This window comes from Pistacia vera, unplaced genomic scaffold, assembly GCF_008641045.1.
Source record: "Pistacia vera cultivar Batoury unplaced genomic scaffold, PisVer_v2 Contig212, whole genome shotgun sequence".
Taxonomy (NCBI): Eukaryota; Viridiplantae; Streptophyta; class Magnoliopsida; order Sapindales; family Anacardiaceae; genus Pistacia; species Pistacia vera.
Window position 1 is genome coordinate 2,113,671 of NW_022196016.1, and position 13,024 is coordinate 2,126,694.

At 35.3% G+C, this 13,024-nt stretch overlaps 3 protein-coding genes across 5 annotated transcripts; 2 read left to right on the forward strand and 1 right to left on the reverse strand.

Annotated features, from left to right (window-relative positions):
• Window positions 1-1,254: 1,254 nt before the first annotated feature.
• On the forward strand, window positions 1,255-5,131 carry LOC116129503 (pentatricopeptide repeat-containing protein At2g29760, chloroplastic-like). 3 transcript variants are annotated; one of them, XM_031415241.1, is made up of 4 exons: window positions 1,255-3,232; window positions 3,754-3,831; window positions 3,917-3,986; window positions 5,007-5,131. In XM_031415241.1, exon 1 carries the CDS (start codon window positions 1,606-1,608, stop codon window positions 3,115-3,117), a length of 1,512 nt encoding a protein of 503 aa, XP_031271101.1. In that variant the 5' UTR covers window positions 1,255-1,605; the 3' UTR covers window positions 3,118-3,232; window positions 3,754-3,831; window positions 3,917-3,986; window positions 5,007-5,131. The 3 variants fall into 3 exon arrangements, with proteins under 3 accessions (XP_031271101.1, XP_031271102.1, XP_031271100.1); XM_031415242.1 differs by having other exon boundaries at window positions 3,763-3,831; XM_031415240.1 differs by having other exon boundaries at window positions 1,256-3,232; window positions 3,704-3,831.
• Window positions 4,986-5,916, forward strand: LOC116129504 (kunitz trypsin inhibitor 5-like). Its single transcript, XM_031415243.1, has one exon. It carries the CDS (start codon window positions 5,138-5,140, stop codon window positions 5,753-5,755), a length of 618 nt encoding a protein of 205 aa, XP_031271103.1. The 5' UTR covers window positions 4,986-5,137; the 3' UTR covers window positions 5,756-5,916.
• On the reverse strand, window positions 5,736-7,524 carry LOC116129505 (putative GEM-like protein 8). Its single transcript, XM_031415244.1, has 4 exons — window positions 7,366-7,524; window positions 6,906-7,180; window positions 6,213-6,391; window positions 5,736-5,853 (listed from the first exon to the last, which is right to left on the reverse strand). Exons 1-4 carry the CDS (start codon window positions 7,427-7,429, stop codon window positions 5,844-5,846), a joined length of 528 nt encoding a protein of 175 aa, XP_031271104.1. The 5' UTR covers window positions 7,430-7,524; the 3' UTR covers window positions 5,736-5,843.
• Between the last annotated feature and the right edge of the window lie 5,500 nt (window positions 7,525-13,024).

Below are 13,024 nucleotides of genomic sequence, written 5' to 3' on the forward strand. Positions count from 1 at the left end.
GGCTCGACCCAGCTAAATAGTTGGTTTCTGATCACACCAAGTTAAACTGATCAGACTAGAGCAGGTTTTAAAACACTGATTATAATCTCTTCATAGTAATAAAATTAATTTGATTTGACCCAGCTTAATAGCTGGTTCCTGGTCGAACCAGTTAAACTGACCAGGTTGGATCGAGTTTTAAAACATTGTTTATAACCTTTTCATACTAATAAAATTAGTTTGGTCTCACTATCATGTAGAGATGTTCTTATATATATATATTCAATTGTTGGATCAAGAAATTTTCTAAGTCACAAATTTATGTATACTTGTTCCAAGAGGGGTAAACATAAAACTATGTTGAGTAGGGTTTTAATTTTTTTCTCAAATAAAATACAAAAAATATTAAGAAGAAGAAAAATTTATTAGATGAATCTTAACTATATAAGAGCATTTTTAACAAAATTAAAAAATAAATAAATAGAGACAACACTTTCTGATAGATGATACAGTGGGGATTACCTTCAATAATAAGACATATTCACTGTCCGCTGACCAGAAATTTGTTAAGAGTTCATACAGTTATCTAAAATCCACCTAATTTTCTATTAAACTTGACTCTCTACACATGCCAAAAAGGAAATATAGAGAAAAGAAATTTGACCAATAAAAATTTGTTTGTTTCACCTATGCTCAGAGCCTGTTTGGTTGGGCTTCTTTACTAGACAAAATAGCTTTATTTATTTATTTTTATTCTTTAACCACTTTCAAATTTTCTTTAGGTTATTTGGTTGCCTTTCAAAAGTGCTTATAATGTTATAAAAAAGCTAGTTTACAGCTTATGGGAGAAGCTTAAACATAAGACTGTTTTTGAGCTTATCAAAAATGTTGAAATTTCAAAAATAACCCTGTTCAATCTTTTAAATTTCTCTTGATCTATGTATATTAAAACCCCTTTTCATAAATTTATTTCAGAAAGCTCTTTTACTTTTTCTTAGCCAAACAACTAACAAAATTTTCATAAAAACACTACTCTAAAAGCTCGTCTTCTATAAACTTCCTTTATTTAAGCTATACTTGAAGAAGCCGTATCACTTGGACCTAGAAATTTGCCGGAAATTGGATTTGAAATATGAGTTTGAGGCTAGCCCAATTAGGAAAAAATATGGGTGAACTTATAAAGAGGATGAACTCAATTAAGTAAAGCCCAACAAGGCAAAGCCCAGAAGTTGAATTTAGAGAAGGAAAGCTGACTTTGGAAGATGATGGAAGAATCTCAACGTCTTCAAGCGATAAATTCAAAACTCTTTTTCAAGGATTATTCAAGCTTGAAATAACATTGAGCAATTGCATTTGCCTCGTTTATCACATGTTGGATTGCCATGTATTTCTACCCTCAGTATTCTCATACATAGTGTTCATTGAAAAGCAACTCTTCTCCAAATCGAACTCAGGTTTCAACTTTTATCGCACCATGTTCTCCATCAAGCAACTCTTGTCAAAATCTCGAAGGGTGTTGAGTTGGATTCTGTAATAGAGTTTAATTACTAGACGTTGCTTAAACAATGAGGTATCGTCATCTAAATTCTCTATGAATGTTTCAAACAAATTCTATTAGCCCAAGTTATGAACTACAAACGCTTACAAATTCTATTACGCCAATGTAATACTCTTGAATTCCTGAAACAAATCCACGCTCAAGCAGTAACACTTGGAATTCTCCACCATCACCAACCTTTTGCGTGCAAATTACTTAACTCGTACGCCAAATTGGGAACCTCACAGGAACCCAACACACTCTTTAGTCAAATTCAAAACCCAGATATAGTTTCATGGACATGTCTCATTAATCTTCACGTGCAAGTTCGAGAACCCAGAAAAGCTTTGTGGGTATTTTCTCGTTTAATTTGTAGAAATATAGAACCTGATAGCTACTCTGTTGTTGCTGCTTTATCAGCTTGTAAATGTATAAAAGATTTGGCTTGTGCTAGGATAGTTCATGGGATAATTGTCCGGTTTTCATTAGCGTTTGACCCAATTGTGGGTAATGCGTTGATTGATATGTATAGCAAGAATAAAGATATTGAATCGACTGAGAAAGTTTTTAAATGTATGGAATGTAAAGATATTGCTTCATGGAATAGTTTGCTTAATGGGTTTGCAATGGTCAATGATTTGGAATCTTCTCGCCTGGTGTTCGATGAAATGCCTCAGAGAAATTCGGTTTCTTGGAATGCAATGATAACGGCTTATGTTCGAGGGAGGGAAATAGTTGAGGCATTGGAACTTTTTAGGGAAATGAAAGCAGGAGGAGAGTGTTGTACGGTGATTACTATTGTGGCTGTATTGTCGGGTTGTGCTGACATTGGAGCTCTTGATCTTGGTAAATGCATTCATGGTTATGTTAGTAAAAGTAATCTTGGTTTTGGTGTTACTGTGAATAATGCTTTGATGGATATGTATGCAAAGAGTGGATGTCTTGATATGGCATTGAAGGTTATTAGTGAGATACGGGAGAAGGATGTGTTTTCATGGACTACTTTGATATCAGGATATGCATTTCATGGTAAAGGAAAGAATGCTCTAGAGGTTTTTGGTGACATGATAGAATTGAAGATCAAACCGAATGAGGTTACATTCTTGTCAGTTCTATCAGCTTGTAGTCATGCAGGGTTACTTGTTGAGGGTCAGAGATTGTTCAATAGGATGAACAAATTCTATGGTTTGCAACCCAAGATTGAGCATTATGGTTGCATGGTGGATCTTCTTGGCCGAGCTGGGCTTTTAGAAGAAGCTAAAGATTTTATTGAACAGATGCCAATCAACCCAGATGCTGTTATTTGGAGATCATTACTTAGGGCTTGTTTGGTCCATGGGAACTTGAATTTAGCTGAAATGGCTGCAAAAATGTTAATTGAATTAGAACCAGATGATGATGGGGTTTATATACTATTATGGAATATTTATTTTGCTGCAAATAGGCAGGAAGATGCATTAAAGATGAGGACGTTTATGCGAAATCAAAAAGTAATGAAAAAATCTGGGTGTAGTTGGGTTGAGGTGAATGGTTTTACTCACGAATTCGAGGCTGACTATGTGATGCACAACGCTGGAACAGAAATTTTCTTGGTTCTATAAGGGATCAATGAGCAAACAAAGTTGGATGGCCAATTTTTCGTTTTGGAATGAAAGTGGACAATTATGTTGAGGGTGAATCATTTTTGGAAGATATTATGGCCATCGAGAACCTAAGGTAGGAAATTTTCTGTTTTGAAATGAGGAAGGGTTACTCTTCATTTATCACCATCTTTCTTATTATGATAATAAACACACCAAACAGTTTGTTCTTGTCATTCCTTTTATATTATTCAAATTAGCACTTCAGAGTTCAGTCAGTTATTGGTGCCAAAAAGCTCCTACATGTGCACGTATTAAGTGAAATTTATGTACTTTTTCTTATTTTATACAGCATTATATTTGCCATATATTTAAGTGATTGTGTTTATATGTAAGGGTAGTTGGTTTCTAAAAACTGTGTTTTTATTTTTGGTATTCTGTACCTCTGTTTATTGAGATCAATCTAAAACTATGTAATCAACTCAAAATTATGAACTATGATACAGAATGTGCTCATTATTAAAGGGTTAACTTTTGTCTGGGGTAATGGTAGCTGAATAGTATGGCTTTGATTGTTTGATTGGCAACGGTATTAATACCGTTTCAGGTTTTCAAGCAAGGGAACAAGACTACAGCCTCCATTAATTTATAATATAGTTTGTTCAGGTTTCTTCAAGCGGTCCGTAAAACTCATTGCAAAGATAAATAGTTCCTTTTGACATGATTTATCTCGAGGTAAATCTCCTTTGCACTTAATTTAGTGAATAAAAAGCAGCCAATTTGGAAATGCTTTATCCCTGATATTTAATTCTTCATGCAGAAACACGGCATAGAGTTACCAGGTTTGAAGCATATGGCAAGCTTGTTATTAGGACTTATAACACAAGCAGGTATACGTATCTTTTTGTTTTATTATTTGATGGTTGTAATGGTTGCACACGATCTGATAAGCTATATTAACTTCTGGCACGACCGTAACTCCAGCTACTACAATGCACATCTTGTAGTGTGTTCCTCTGGCTTTAACTCCTTTGAGTTATTGCATACCTAACCAAGTCTTATTATTCATTATGCCCTTTGTGGTCAGTAACAAAACTTCTAGCTGGCTGATTTGACCATCTAAGTGTATTCACCTTATACGGAATAAGCATTCCTGATGCCTGCAGTTTTCAAACTAGGCCGGCAAAAAAAGATCATTTCAAGAAATTTTTAATGTGCATGAAACCAAAGATGTTGCCTATAATCCTAATCAATAATCAAAAGTCTAGTTAGTTTTCCATTCCTTTTCATATATGTTTTAGATAAGGTGATCACAAAATTAACCAGTGTATGACAACACATATAACTGGCAAACAAAAAGGAAAAGAAATTTCTTGAAGTTGTGAGAGGCATTGCAATTGAATGCCTTTGGGACTTGAACTGAAGATATTGTAAAGAATGAATAAATTTATACAGATCCTTTGTTAACTCAACCAAATTCTGACATCATCATATTGCTGTCAACCATGCCATGTGAACTAAATGGCGAAAATATTGACCAAGACATTTTCAATTCTGCATCTAGATTAGGAAATGAGTATTGCTGAATGATAAGGGTGTTTTGACTTTCTATTCTATGTTAAATCGTTGACTTCATAATTAAGTTAGGATTTTAGTTTAAAACTTATGATATTAAATTATGATGGTAGATCTTCCAACTAAGGCTGCAATTTCACTTAGGAATATGTCAGATTAGCTCAAACAGATTGCTTATACATATATTTTTAGAAAATGAATATAATGTGTTAAATGCATTTTTTGCATTTTCCTTTAGAGAATACTTGATATTTTATATATCCATAGCTTGATTAGCATTGGATCAATTCAGTGCATGAGAAAATCCTTGCTTATCTGAACTGATGGCTTGGCAGGTTAGTCAATTCAAGCCAGCTTTACCTGTCTTCCACAACTCCTCAACGTTTTAATAGAGATCATCTTGTCACGAGCTCTATAAATACGAGCTCTTCTAATTCATTTTCACATAAAAGCAGCAGCGATAACAATGAAATCTACATTGGGAGTACTCAGCTCTTTCCTTATCTTTGCCTTTGTGACAAGGTCATTGCCTGTGGCAGCCGGTGCTACACCTGATCCAGTGCTTGACATCGCTGGCCAGAAGCTCCGCACAGGCACCCAATATTACATCTTGCCAGTTGTCCGTGGGAGAGGTGGTGGTCTTACTCTTGCCAGCACCGGGAATGAAACCTGTCCTCTTGACGTCGTTCAGGAGCAACTTGAGGTAAAAGATGGCCTGCCACTAACATTTTCACCTGTGAACCTCACAAAAGGTGTTGTCCGTGTATCCACTGATATGAACGTCAAGTTCTCCGCCGCAACAATCTGTGTCCAATCCACTGTGTGGAAGCTTGACAGCCATGATGACTCATTGGGACAGTGGTTCGTGACATCTGGCGGAATCGAAGGAAATCCTGGTCGCAAAACAACGAGCAACTGGTTTAAGATTGAGAAGTATGATAACGACTACAAGCTTGTGTTCTGCCCTTCAGTGTGTGATTTCTGCAAAGTTCTATGCAGAGACATCGGCATTTATATTGATGGCAGGATACGCCGCCTGGCTTTGAGTGATGTTCCATTCAAAGTCATGTTCAAGGAGGCTTGAAGTTGAAGATCCTTTCAATAAAAGTTTTTTCAGTAATGCACCTGGGAAATTCCTTCTTGCTCATTGAACTTTGTTTCTTGAGTTTAATTTACCTTACACTAAAAATGAATAAATTAAACTCTGTTAATTATGACTTGAGAATGCATAAAGTTTTATTATAATCAAATTAGCAATAGAAACGAATAAAACACCATTAATTATGTTCTGCAAATGCATGAAGTTTGATATAAAACACAAGCTTTAATTTAAATGTGTTGTTAACATGTGTTTAAGTTAATAATAAGACATTTAACACAAAAAAAATATGAAATAAATTTATCCATAACCCATTTTGCTTAAAGACTTTCTAGATACATTTGTAACACAAAGTAAGCACTATAGTTTTAATTGTTGTACAAAATCTAAAAAATTGGGTAATCTGAAAGCTAATTTGGACTGGAAAATATAAAATAATTACATTTGATTGGCCTTGGCAATGGCCTTCTGAAGATTTCGGAAAGCTTTTTCATAGCGCAAGAAACCCATAAACCAAAACTCAAAGTCATCCACTGTCACAATTTCTATGTATTTCTTCTCTGGCTTGTTCAAGTTCTCACTTTCATGAACATTCTTTATCTTCCTTATGGGTATCATAACCTGTAAAAAACATTTCATATAGATCAACACAACTGCATTATCTAAAAAGAAAACTTTTTTGACAAACTCTGAATGACCCTGATATAGATTATAATGAACCGTCGCTCGAACCACGTCAGTTAGCATTCTCTAATTGTTAGAAAACAAAATTTTACAATCTTTGAGTACATTTGATTCTGTAATACTTTTCAGATTGTTATAAAAACTATAATGTTTTGTTTAACGAACATTCTTTATCTTTGTTATAGGAATTAAAAGATGTAAAAACATGTTACATTTCACTATATAGATCAACACAATTGTATTATCAAAAAACCAAAAAAGTTCAGAGAAGTTTGAACGATCTTGATATAAACTATTATGAACTATCATGTGAACCATTTAACTATTAAAAGACAAAATTTCACAGTTTCTAAGTACCAACTAACTTGGTCGTGATGTAACAAAAGGCAAACATCCGAACCTAAGAATCCTATCTAATATTGAATTAAATCTTGATTAGAAATGAAATTACCTTGTACGGAGAATTAATTAATTGGCCATCAGAGGAAGAGAAAGTAATGGATCTTTCACTGCAAAATGCAACTTTCTCAGTAGAAATAAATAACAATCCAGCAATAGGACCAGAAGTTGTTGATAAATAACATTGTGAAGCCTTCAATAATTCTTCGTTTTCTCCCAATCCAAACACTTGCTTGAAAATATTTTCCCTCCCTCCTTGTTGAATAATTCTTGCCCCCAAACTCAACTTCCCCTTCACTGTCTCTGAAAACTTCGTCCCCATTTTCACTGAAATTTCACAAAGATATTTAATTATAAACATATACATATTGCGTTGTTACAGATCGATCATATTATTAGACCGATAGTAAATTTATATTTTTTTACCTTATATTAGTTGATTTATAAGTTAATTTCTAGTGTGTCGATAATGTTATTAGACTAATAACGTTGTGAGATTAGGAAGAAATTACCATGATCACAGAAGCTGTATGCAAAATTATTGTTTTTCCTATCAATTTGTTTCACCTCGATCATCTTCTTTTCTTCTTTACCTGCAGTTATGGAGAATAGGGTCAATCTAAACTTCTTTGTAAAGAAAAGTACTATATCTTACAAAAGAGAAGAAGAATAATAATAAAAAACCCCAAAAAATTCTTTTTACAATTTAAAAAATATATATAATATATTATATTATAAGATTTGTATACTTTAAAAAATATTCAGGATGAAATTGTATGCCAATTTAATAAGAACTTTCAGAAGATGAAAATTAAAAAATAATAAGAGCCTTTATCTAGTCAGCTTCAAGTAGATAATGGTGCATCTCTTCTTATTTTACACACGGGCCATATCTCTTTACCTAGTCTTTTTCAATACAAGAACCTTTATCTCAAAAGTATCTTGTGTGTACCTGCAATTACCAAAAATCTTTTGAGCATCTCTAAATTTACTACTGATAATGATGTTATTGTTGAGTTCAATACTGATTGTTGCCTTGTTAAGGACAGGTTGACCAGAGCAACATTACTGCAAGGGGAGCTTAGAGGAGGCCTTTATCAGTTGAATATTCCACACTCCAACTCTGCTCATTCATCGTCATCTTCTTCCAGTCATCTTGGTGTGTCTAAACCCTGTCTACCTATGTCTTGTATCTGTAATAATAATTCTAGTTCTTGTGGAAATATGTCTAGTTCTTATCCTAATATGTCAGCTGCTAGTACTCTGAAAAATAAAAGCATGAGTTGTAACTCTGCATAGTCTATGGTTGACAATGCTACTATGTGTAAAGATCTTTCTATCAATAATAATAAAACTTGTTCCTCTGATCAGTTTCTGCCTGATACAAATTCTGATATTTTTTGTTTTAATGTTGATACAATTGATGTTGATCACATGATATGGCATAAACGCTTAGGACATCCTCATTCTCTTATTTTACAAAAAATTGTTGCTGGTTTGTCTACGAATACTGTCTCTAAGAGCAAGTCATCATCCACTCATTCACTTGCATTTTGTGATGCATGCCAACTTGGCAAATTACATCTCACTAGTTTTCCTCCATCCACATCTCAAGCTACTGCACCCTTAGAACTTATACATAGTGATATTTGGGGTCCTGTCCCGTTACCTTCATCAGAAGGTTTTCGATATTATGTACAATTTTTGGATGACTATAGTCAATATACTTGGCTCTTTCCTCTTAGAACTAAAGCAGAAGTTAAATAGGTCTTTATTAAATTTCATAAACTTGCTGAAAGGCAATTTGGTCACAAAGTCAAGTGTCTCCAGTCAGACCAAGGAGGAGAATACATTACACTGCATTCTTATCTCACTGATTTAGGAATTAGATTTAGACATTCTTGCTCACATATACATCAACAAAATGGTACATGTGAGCGCAAGCACAGACATATTGTTGAAACTAGTCTAACCCTTCTTGCTCATGCATTCGTGCCTTTATAGTTTTGGTGGTTAGCATTCGAAACTGGAGTATTTCTCATAAATAAGATGCCCACAACTACTTTGGCTTACTTGTCTCCTTATCAAAGATTATTTCAATCCCCACCTGTTTATGAGTCATTGAAAGTTTTTGGATGTTCTTGCTTTCCATTTCTTAGACCTTTTAATAAGCATAAATTTGACTTTCATTCTACCAAGTGTGTGTTTGTTGGCTATAGTCTAGTTCATAAGGGATATAAATGTTTGAAACCAAATGGAAAAATTGTTGTCACCCCATCTGTCAAGTTTAATGAGTCAGAATTTCCTTTTTCTCATGGTCATGTTTCTTCTTCTTCCTCTCCTGAGCTGTCATCTGAATCAAATACTTCCTCTTGTCAAATTCAATCTCTTCCATTTCCTGTCATCACTACACAAAGTCCTCCTTCTTCAACAGAACAGGCCTCTCTTCCCTCTGCAGTAACAAGCTCATCAAAACTGTCTGAAAATGGCACTTCAGCACTAGGTACTTCTTCCTCTTTTATTTCAAACTCACAATTGCATATTTCTCCCTCAATACTTGTTGCACCCCATGATTCTCGTAGTACTTCATTAAATAGTGAACATTATTCCTCACATACTCATATTCCACAACCTGCTTCTTCTTCACAATACTCACCTGATCACTATTCAACTAAGATATCATCTCTTCCTGTTAGACCACCTGATACTAACCTGCCATCCATTCCACTTGAAGTTGATCTTACACTATCATAGTTCTCTAATACTCTTCAACCCATACACTCTACACAACCACCTTCCACACATCCTACACAGTTGAATTCCCTTAACCTTCAACCCTATGTTAACCCGAGCAAAAGCAGTAGCCATGTCTTCCTCTGCTAATGCTGTAGCAAATCCCTCTACTATTTTTCTATCGGAACAGCATGTTATTGAGCCAAAACCCAATTCTGTTGTTGAAGCTTTGGCTAATCCTAAGTGGAAAGAGGCAATGCAATCTGAATTTACTGCTCTGCTAAAAAATCAGACCTGGACACTGGATCCTCTTTCCTCCAATGTGAATGTAGTAGGGAACAAATGGGTATTTAGAACCAAGTATAATGCAGATGGTTCTTTGCAAAAATACAAAGCTAGGTTGGTTGCAAAGGGTTTTCAACAAACCCCTGGACTTGACTACTTTGAAACTTTTAGTCCAGTTGTTAAACCATCCACTATCAAAATCATTCTCACCTTAGTTGTTACACATGGCTGGGATGTTCAGCAAATTGATTCAACAACGCATTTTTAAATGGTACTTTAAATGAAGAGGTATACATGAAAGAACCTCCTGGTTTTGAGGATCCTTACAATCCTACATATGTGTGCAAGTTGAATAAAGCTCTTTATGGGCTTAAACAAGCTCCAAGGGCTTGGTTTGATCAGTTAAAGGCTACCCTCCTCAGCAAGGGTTTTGTTAATTATGTCTCTGATTCAAGCCTATTCATTTTTAAGCAAAATTCTTTACTAATCTATGTGTTAGTCTATGTAGACGACATTCTTTTGACAGGATCCAGCTCAAATTACATTACTCAACTTATGAAGGATTTAAATGATCAGTTCTCACTCAAAACTCTTGGTTTATTGCACTATTTTCTTGGCCTAGAAGCTACACGAAACTGCAGTGGTATCTACCTGAAACAAACCAAATATGCAGCTGATCTATTACTCAAAACCCGCATGAATGAAGCTCATCCTTGCTTCACTCCTATAGCCGTTGGTACACGGTTATTCTCAGGTGATAGTGACTTATTCGAGCAACCGAGTTTGTACCGAAGCACTATAGGGGCACTTCAATACCTTACACTTACAAGACCTGATCTTAGCTTTCCCGTTAACAAGCTTAGTCAGTTCCTATCAGCTCCTACAACTCTTCAATGGCAAGCATGCAAGAGAATTCTTCGGTATGTCAAAGGAACACTAGATTATGTTTACACTTTCAGCCCACTCGCTCTCTCAATGTGGAATGTTATGCCGATGCGGATTGGGGAAGTAATTTGGAGGATCGACACTCTACTAGTGGCTGCTGTGTATACATGGGACCCAATATAGTTAAGTGGAGTTCAAGAAAGCAGCGAGTTGTAGCCCTTTCTTCCACTGAAGTTGAGTATAGAGCATTGGCTCAAACAGCCACAGAGGTAGCATGGTTGCAGAGTTTATTCACTGAACTATGAATTTCTATAAATCTTAAGCCTGTGATATGGTGCGATAACATTAGTGCAGCAGCATTAGCTTCTAATCCGGTCTTTCATGCACACACCAAACACATCGAGATAGATGCACATTACATCCGAGAGCAGGTATTAGCTAATAAAGTGGCAATTCAGTATGTACCTTCCTAGCTTCAAATAGCTGATGTTTTTACAAAAGCCCTATCTGCTTCCCAATTTGGTGAATTACGCCAGAAATTAACTGTGGTAAGTGCTGCTAAAATCTGTACTTAACACTGTGACAGAAGTGAAAGATTGTTTGCTTTGCTTTGATTCATATTACTCATCTACTGGTATAATTCAGGTGGTCTAAGACTGAAGTTTTCTTTTTGTGGTTGCTTTGCTCTGGTTCACTACCAGTTCTTTGCTTGTTAGTTGGTTTGGATCAGCAGTTCAATTTGGATCAGTTGTTTAGTTTGGTTTGGATCAGCAGTTCATTTTTGAATCAGTTGTTCAATCTGTTTTTGGATCGACAGTCCAGTTTTGGATTAGGTGTTTAGTTTGGTTTGAATCAACAGTTGTTCAGTTTTTGGATCAGTTGTTTAGTCTGTTTTGGATCAGCAGTTCAGTTTTGGATCAGGTGTTCAGCTTGATTAGGATCAGTAGTTGTTCAGTTTATTAGTTGTTTAGTCTGTTTTTGGATCAGCAGTTCAGTTTTGGATTAGTTCAGTTTGACTCTTGCAAATGTTCCTTTCTTCTGCATCTGAAGCTTTCAGTTTCAGGGACTTCATGCTACAGAACAATTATACATTTCTTGTGCTTTAGCAGTTCAACATGCAATTTGCAATTGCATTTGCTTTATTCAGTTCTTTAAGTTCAGTTGCTTTTGATGGGATTATCATTCAATGACAATAAGCATGGTTCCTCATGCAAAAGTTCAGATTGGTCTGATTGTCTTCCTCAACGTTCTATGAAGCTGGGTTTGAGGGGGGAATGTCACTAAATAGTTTTGCTTCAGTACGAGCATTATTCAGAAAATTCATGGAGCTTGGTTTGAGGTGGAATGTGAGTCAAAAAGGCTAAAGGCTAAACCTATAATTGACTTGACTTAGTCAATTGTTTGATAACCAAAACTCCACCGTTTTGGTCTTGTTTTTAATTAAGTTTATGTTAGTCAAAACTCCACCGTTTTGGAGTTTTAGTCTTCTTCCTAAATCGTATAAAATAAGCTTTACTCTTTGTAAAGTTTTATCAGATCTGTTAATAAGAATTTTTCCCGATTCTTCTTCTCTTCAACTGTTTTTCATCTTGTTTCTTGCATGTTCAAACACTCAACCTACCAATTTCTGTTTAATCTCACATGTGAATATGTTGAGATTTGAGAGAAAACGACGTTGAACAAATTGAAGAGAAGAAATATTTTCTCATGTATTGATCACGTGAATCTGTATAGCTCATATATACATACATGCATTGCTTTCTATTATTCAGAAAGTAACTAACTTACTAAACCAACTAACTCTAACAACCTTCTAACTAACTACGCCAACTCTGCCGTTTCAAAGTCTTGAGCTGACTAAATTGCCATGCATTTATTCCGGCCAACTTGTCCTTCAACACTCCCCCTCAAGTTGGCATCTTGTAGATATCTTTCATTCCAAGTTTAGCAACTAATTTCTCATGCTGTTGTCTCCCTAATCCTTTGGTCAAGATATATGCTACTTGTTCTTCACTGCAAACATATTCTGTGCTTAAAGTTTTATCTTGGATTCTTTCTCTTACAAAGTGGCAGTCAATCTCAATGTGTTTTGTTCTCTCATGAAACATTGGATTGGCTGCAATTTGTAGAGCAGCTTTGTTATCACAGAATAGCTTTACAGGTTTCATGCTTTCCAGATTCAACTCTTTCAGCAGCNAATAAAAGCGTTTCTCCGTTGAAACATGGACTGATGATCAGGTCCAAGGTTTGTTGCTGATCAACTGTTCT

What these genes read in the sequence shown, in the direction of transcription:
- LOC116129503 (XM_031415241.1), top strand. Translation starts at nt 1,606, where the DNA reads ATGAACTACAAACGCTTACAAATTCTATTACGCCAATGTAATACTCTT.
- LOC116129504 (XM_031415243.1), top strand. Translation starts at nt 5,138, where the DNA reads ATGAAATCTACATTGGGAGTACTCAGCTCTTTCCTTATCTTTGCCTTT.
- LOC116129505 (XM_031415244.1), bottom strand. Translation starts at nt 7,429, where the DNA reads ATGATCGAGGTGAAACAAATTGATAGGAAAAACAATAATTTTGCATAC. An exon ending in ATACAGCTTCTGTGATCATG is followed by an intron (nt 7,181 to 7,365) that starts GTAATTTCTTCC and finishes GTGAAATTTCAG; the next exon opens with TGAAAATGGGGACGAAGTTT. An exon ending in TAATTAATTCTCCGTACAAG is followed by an intron (nt 6,392 to 6,905) that starts GTAATTTCATTT and finishes TGTTTTTTACAG; the next exon opens with GTTATGATACCCATAAGGAA.